The sequence below is a fragment of the Bombina bombina genome, chromosome 4 (assembly GCF_027579735.1).
Source record: "Bombina bombina isolate aBomBom1 chromosome 4, aBomBom1.pri, whole genome shotgun sequence".
Lineage (NCBI taxonomy): Eukaryota > Metazoa > Chordata > Amphibia > Anura > Bombinatoridae > Bombina > Bombina bombina.
Genome location: NC_069502.1, coordinates 156,612,140 through 156,618,678, shown reverse-complemented (window position 1 = coordinate 156,618,678; position 6,539 = coordinate 156,612,140). Strand labels below are relative to the sequence as shown.

Below are 6,539 nucleotides of genomic sequence, written 5' to 3'. Positions count from 1 at the left end.
CTTTGTGTGTTTTCTGAGGCTGTCTCTGTCGGTGTTTCCTTGGGTGTATGTGCAAGTTTGAGTTTGTGTGTGTGTGTCCATTGTCTGTTCCTTTTTAGGACATTTTGACCTTACTACTAATTATTCACATCTTTCTACAGACTTTGAGACTAACAAGACCTTTCCGGAAGTAACCACTCCACCATTTAACCTTTAAATTATTGTTTAGGCAGTTCAGGGCCCTTCCTTTCAGCCACTGCATGCTGTTGTCATAATTTAGTTGTCATCTTCCTTTACAAAAAGATAATCAGAACTCCATATTTTGTTTTCTAAATCTCCTTTTTTTTACAAAACTGTAGTTTACCTCATTACTTGTCAGGTCAATGTAAACAAGTGCTAAGTTTCTGTTTGGGTTTCTGTGTCTGAGTGTGTTTCTTTGCGTATCTGCTAGAGTGTCTATATGTGAATCCTTATGTGTGAGTGTGTTTGTGTGTTTCAGTGTATCAGTGTGTCTGTGTGTGTGTGTGTATGTTACTACCTTTACAACATTTCCAAGTTTAAATAGACAATTAAGAATAAAGTGCATATACGTTTTAGTCAATTGGTCAAAAATTGCACATGTCAAAGGAGGGGGGGGGGGGGGGCCCTGATCAATGGTTGAGTCAGGGGCCCCAACATTTCTAGTGGCGGCCCTGGAAGCAAGAGCAACATTAGATAGGTAATTTTGTGTTGTGTTATCCTGTTATAATTGTGTATAGTGTGAAATTCATGGTTTTATTTAGAATTATCTGACACTTTTGCAGCATGAATATTGTATTTAGTTATATGTTTGTCTGTTATGGTTGGATATGTGATTTTTTAAAATGTATGTATCTTAGTGTGTTGATAAGTGAACACGATGTGCCAATTAAGCATCTGGTTTTTAATGCAAATAAAAAAAATCAATTCATTAAATCATCTCCAGGATGATTAACAAGAACATGTTGACTAACTCACAAGATATTAGAAGTCCACTGAGGTTCTCCTGTAGTCTGAAGTTACCAATCAAACATAAACCAACACAAATAGGGAGGGTCCTGGTCAATATAATATATATATATATTTTTATTAATCACTGTTCAAGAAGCTACATGTGAGAAGAAGCAGCTACTGTTAATACATATCAAATAAAAGTAAGACTTCTGGTCACATTTACCTTATTGGGTAGCTATAGTAAATTGATCTCTGTAGTCAAAATTCCAAACTTTAAGAAAAAATAATCCATAAACAAATATTCATCAAGTCATTACAATTTATTGGTTCAACATAAAAATATCCATATGGCTTCTCAGTTTTTCTTTAATGTAAAATTGAACAAGATGTTTAGTAGATAACTAAAATGACACAGTTACAAGCTGTAACCTTAGAAAGAAAACCTGGGTTCCCAAATTTCTGTTTTGTCACAAAATGTCATAATGATAGAAAAAAAAAATCTCTTTTTAAACTGTTATTTTTTTAATTAATACAATTTGAACAGAACAGAATTTTCTTGTTACAATTCATATTATATTTTTAATACACCAACTTTTCATATTTACCATACAATTTTACCATGAGAGCAAATGCACGCATCTGAGTCTTCATTTTAAGGCAGGTAAACAATGCACATAAATAATTTGTGATAAACTAATGTCATAAACAGTTGTAGCTCTTATGTAAACTCAGTTGCCTGACTGTCAAGTGATTTTTTAAAATTACAATATATTTGTAATGATAACATAGAAACATACTGTACATTTTATAACACCAGCAACTCACAGCCCCACCTGAGTAAATTTCACAAATTGTGTTTAGTACAAATTTATATCACTTAGGAGAAATAAATGAAAGACCATAAGTGCATACGTCTTCTCTTTTCTTCATAAAGGGACATGAAACCCATTTTTTTTCTTTCATGATTCGGATAGAGCATGCAATTTTAAACAACTTCTAATTTACTCCTTTATCAATTTGTTTTCATTCTCTTGTATCATTATTTGAAAAGCAGGAATTTAAAGCCGGCATATTTTTGGCTCAGCACCTGCTGATTGGTGGCTAAATGTAGCCACCAATAAGCAAGAGCTACCCAGGTTCTGAACCAAAAATGGGCCGGCTCCTAAGCTAATATTTCTGCTTTTTCAAATAATGATACAAGAGAATGAAGAAAAATTGATAATAGGAGTAAATTAGAAAGTTACTTAAAATTGTATGCTCTATCTGAATCATGAATGAAAAAAATGGGTTTCATATCCCTTTATATATGATAGAATTATAGTGAAAACTTGGTGGTCTTGAAAACTGCAGTTTTGCTGGTATTTATTTAAACCAATAATTCAAAGCTCCTGTTTAATGTATTTCACAGATTACTTTTTGTTACATATTACATGTACTATAATGTTTTATTTTATTCCCATATGTTAACATGTTTTAAGTACGCTTTAAGGAAATGGCATCTGTCCTCAAAAAATGTAGAACCCCATTTTTTTCTTTTGTGGTTCAGATAGAACATACAATTTTAAACAACTTTTATTATCAATTTTGCTTCATTCTCTTGGTATCCTTTATTGAAGAAGAAAGCAATGTACTACTGGGAGTTAGCTGAACACATCGATAAGCCAATGAAAGGAGGCATATATGTGCATCCACCAATCAGCAGCTAACTACCAGCTCCTGAGCCTACCTATGCATGCTTTTCCACAAAGGATATCAAGAGAACTAAGCAAATTAGATAATAGAAGTAAATTGGAAAGATGTTTAAAATGATATGCTCTATCTGAATCATGAAAGAAAAATGTTGGGTTTCATGTCCGTTTAGAATATTTTTTAACTGCATCCTAGAAAATATTAGTTTTCTATGCACTTGTACGTTAAATCCACCCTACAACCAACGTTTAAGACTAGCAAAAGCTGAGCTAAATGTTTTCAGAGCAGGATGTGTTCCCCTGTAAGACATCAGGAGTGATCCTGCTTCTGCCTTAAATCCAGAATCGTGCAATTGCTTAGCAATTTCTTCCACATTCCACAGACCGTCTTCTTGCTTGGATAACAGGTGATTAATCAGATGAGAATAGTAGACAGTGCCAATGCAATCCACCACTAACTTGGCATCCAGTAACAAAGAAAGGATTTCAGAGTCGCAGTTTGAATTATTAACCTAAAAAGAAAAAAAAAGAGAAAAACAAATAAACATAATAAAAAGTATAGAATTGCATATTTTCTGCTTTTTGTACAATGTTCTACTTTAAAAAACATCAGACAAAGCTTTTGTCTTCACTGTAACCAAAGTGATCTATTCTTGGTTACAACTCATCCTTACACCTCAGTGCAACACAAGGATAAAAGCCTAACAGTATGGAATGGATCTAAATATTACAGATAAATAAAAGTATAGAGGAATAACTTAAGTCGGATGCATGCTATGATTTGCTTTCTTTACTGTTCTTAAAGGGACATTCCAGCCAAAATTGGAATATACCTGAAAGCATTTTAGTATTGAAAAGAAGCATTATTATAATATAAATGTATTAGCAAAAATGCTTCTAACAAAAGATAGAGCTGTTTCAAAAGTGTATTTAAGTATGCACCATGCTCCAGCATTTTAAACACAGCACTTGCTCAGAGAGTCTTAGGTGCTTGTAGCATTTGGTAATGACTCAATTTGTTAAATACTGACATGACACAAGCCCCATTTGCAATCTAAGCAGCTGCAGTATTTAAAATGCTGGCGCACTGAAAATATCTAGCTATGCTTCAAATGCACAGAGAAAAGATCACACTAAAACGGTGATAACTTTTACTAGAAGCATTTTTGCCAATTCATGTATATCGCAAAAACATTACTATACAAAGATTAAATTCATCTATGTGCATTTACATTTTGACCGGAATGTCCCTTTAACCAATATTTAGTACTACAAATATCATGTAACGTCAAGTATGCACAAAAACAACATTTTAAATGGATTTATAAGCAGTAACACTAACATGAGCAACGCACACCAAATGAAACTAGAATAGGTAAGTTTGGTATATGTATTGCCTTGAAAAAAGTTACATATATTTTATTTAATAAAATAGATTGACCCCATTTTGCCCAAAAATTAGAAGCAATGCCATATAAGACAAAATATATCTCAGCTTTGGTTACATCGGTATAAACTCTAATGCTGGACTTCTATCAGAATTCTGTATTAAAATAAAACACAATATCTCTTGATCTATCTGGATGCTTGATAAGCTCTTCAGTAGTTCTACATTTTGGAATGGAATCACATACAGAAATAGTCAGTCCAAGATAGACATAGGTCAGTATTGTTTATAAGTCGAACTTGTATGCAAATGTTTTTGCTGTACATTTGTTCTTCATAAAACCATGTAAAATGGTCTGAGAATCTTTGTGTAAGTTTAGGACATTTCAATTTGAGCTCTGTTTGGCCACTTGCTGGTCTTTCTCTGCAGTTTTCCATTTTATAAAGAGATTACACAAAAATGTTGATTAATGGTCCATAACAGACACAGGTACAATGTGTTTACAAGGAAGCTTGCTGTTGCTTGTGATTAAACCAGTGGCATGTTTAGGTTTTGTGCTGCCCCAGGCATTCAAAATGTAATTCAACAAAGGGGTGGATATATATTTCATATACAGGATGTATGCTATAGTTCCACTGATACCTTGTAGAAAGCCAGTAATGTCACATGCACCATTTATGAATACATAGGGTACAGATATAACCAGCAATCTTGCATACGGAGTGCAGGTATACAAACCTTAGACAGGTACCTTAGTTCCAACTGCTTGCTTTGGCTGAGCTGCTGCAAACAGTTTGTTCTGTGATACACATACAATATTACCTGTTACAGATATCCTAAAACCAACCAAGTCACAGCCTAAAATAAACACTGTATATACTTCCCTCTTTAGCAGACAAAGAATTAAAAATACCTTTTAAGAAAAGGTCTATCCTTACTCACTTCCATTAGAAGCAGGGAGATTGTTTGGCAAAAAAAAACCCAGTTAGAATATTGTGTGCATGTTCAAGTATTCCCCCATTGAAGTTAATGGAGCAAAAAAAGTGGAAAAAACTAACACCCTACTCGTGCGAAATCCTGATCGTATATTCTCAAGTGCTCTAACACGACATGAAGATATGAATATTTCACATTCCAATGATCTTCACATAGAAAAATATATGTTCAATTTTTTCATAAATAAATATTTCTACATATATCTGACGGTATTTTGATACAATATATATCTATAACTATATACACACGATTATATATAGGTATAGATATACAGTATACAAATATATATATATGGATATCTATTTAAAAATACATAGAGCATATTATGCTAAATGCAGAACACTGGAATGCAAAATATTTCCAGTAAATACCCAGTATAACACTTAATTAAAAGGATGGTAAACTCTTCAATATAACTTTAAAAAAAAATAAAGTTCATGCCATATTTTTTTATAAAAACCTCTGGTTTTATTAATTCTTTTTTATTCATCTAATATCTTGTAGATAATGCTCCCCTGCCAGCCTCCCTCTGTTTTTTTCTTTTTCTCTTTTTTTTCTGCCCAATCAAAGGCTTAGCCATCTGGACCATTGAACATATGTATTTCATTACAAGCATAGTAACCACAGCCTGTCAGTGCTTGTTACTTTTCTGCATGAGTGGCACAAAATAGAGGATTTATAATCTATCTCAAATTATTGATGTTCAACAAAATTTCTAATTTTTGTAAATGCTCTTATTCTTTCATTTAACTTACAAATTTTATTACTGATGATTCTAGAAATGTGTACAGCAGTCCCGCCTGCAATACACATCACTAGGATCAGAGCCGTTTTCAGTATTTTTTATTTCCCCTTTCCCTCTTGACATTTTTGGGTCTCAAATAGTAAAGTGATGTGTACAGCAGTCCCACCTGCTATACACATCACTATCATCATACCTGCGCTTTCTTTACACAGGAACACTTCCTCCATTCTTCTATCTTGTTTACCTTGAGTAGATTGACGTGTACAGCAGTCCCGCCTACTGTACACATCAATCTTCTTGAAAAAGCAATACGATTGGAGGGGAGGTGGCTAAAAGCAACTAAAATTTGAAAAGCGCATTTACTGTGAAAGGTTTCTTCCTAGTGACGTGTACAGCGGACAGCTGTACACGTCAATCTGCTGATAGTAAAAAAAAATAGAAGAAAGGAGGAAGCGTTCCTGTGTTCTGAATGCGCGGCTCGGATCCTAGTGCCATGTACTGCGGGCGGGACTGCTGTACACGTCAATCTACACAAGGTAAACAAGATAGAAGAATGGAGGAAGCGTTCCTGTGTAAAGAAAGCGCAGGTATGATGATAGTGATGTGTATAGCAGACGGGACTGCTGTACACATCACTTTACTATTTGAGACCCAAAAATGTCAAGAGGGAAAGGGGAAATAAAATATACTGAAAACGGCTCTGATCCTTGTGATGTGTATAGCAGGCGGGACTGCTGTACCCTTCACTTTACTTTTTGAGGATCAAAAGTTT

At 34.0% G+C, this 6,539-nt stretch overlaps 1 protein-coding gene across 3 annotated transcripts in view; it reads right to left on the bottom strand.

Moving 5' to 3' along the window:
* Nucleotides 1-1,252: 1,252 nt before the first annotated feature.
* NBAS (NBAS subunit of NRZ tethering complex) overlaps nucleotides 1,253-6,539 on the bottom strand; it is a 1,903,611-nt gene continuing 1,898,324 nt past the window's right edge. For all 3 annotated transcript variants that reach the window (XM_053709663.1, XM_053709664.1, XM_053709665.1), the window contains one exon: nucleotides 1,253-3,151. In XM_053709663.1, the coding sequence (XP_053565638.1) occupies nucleotides 2,876-3,151 (276 nt within the window). In that variant the 3' untranslated portion in view covers nucleotides 1,253-2,875. The remainder of the gene's footprint in view (nucleotides 3,152-6,539) is intronic.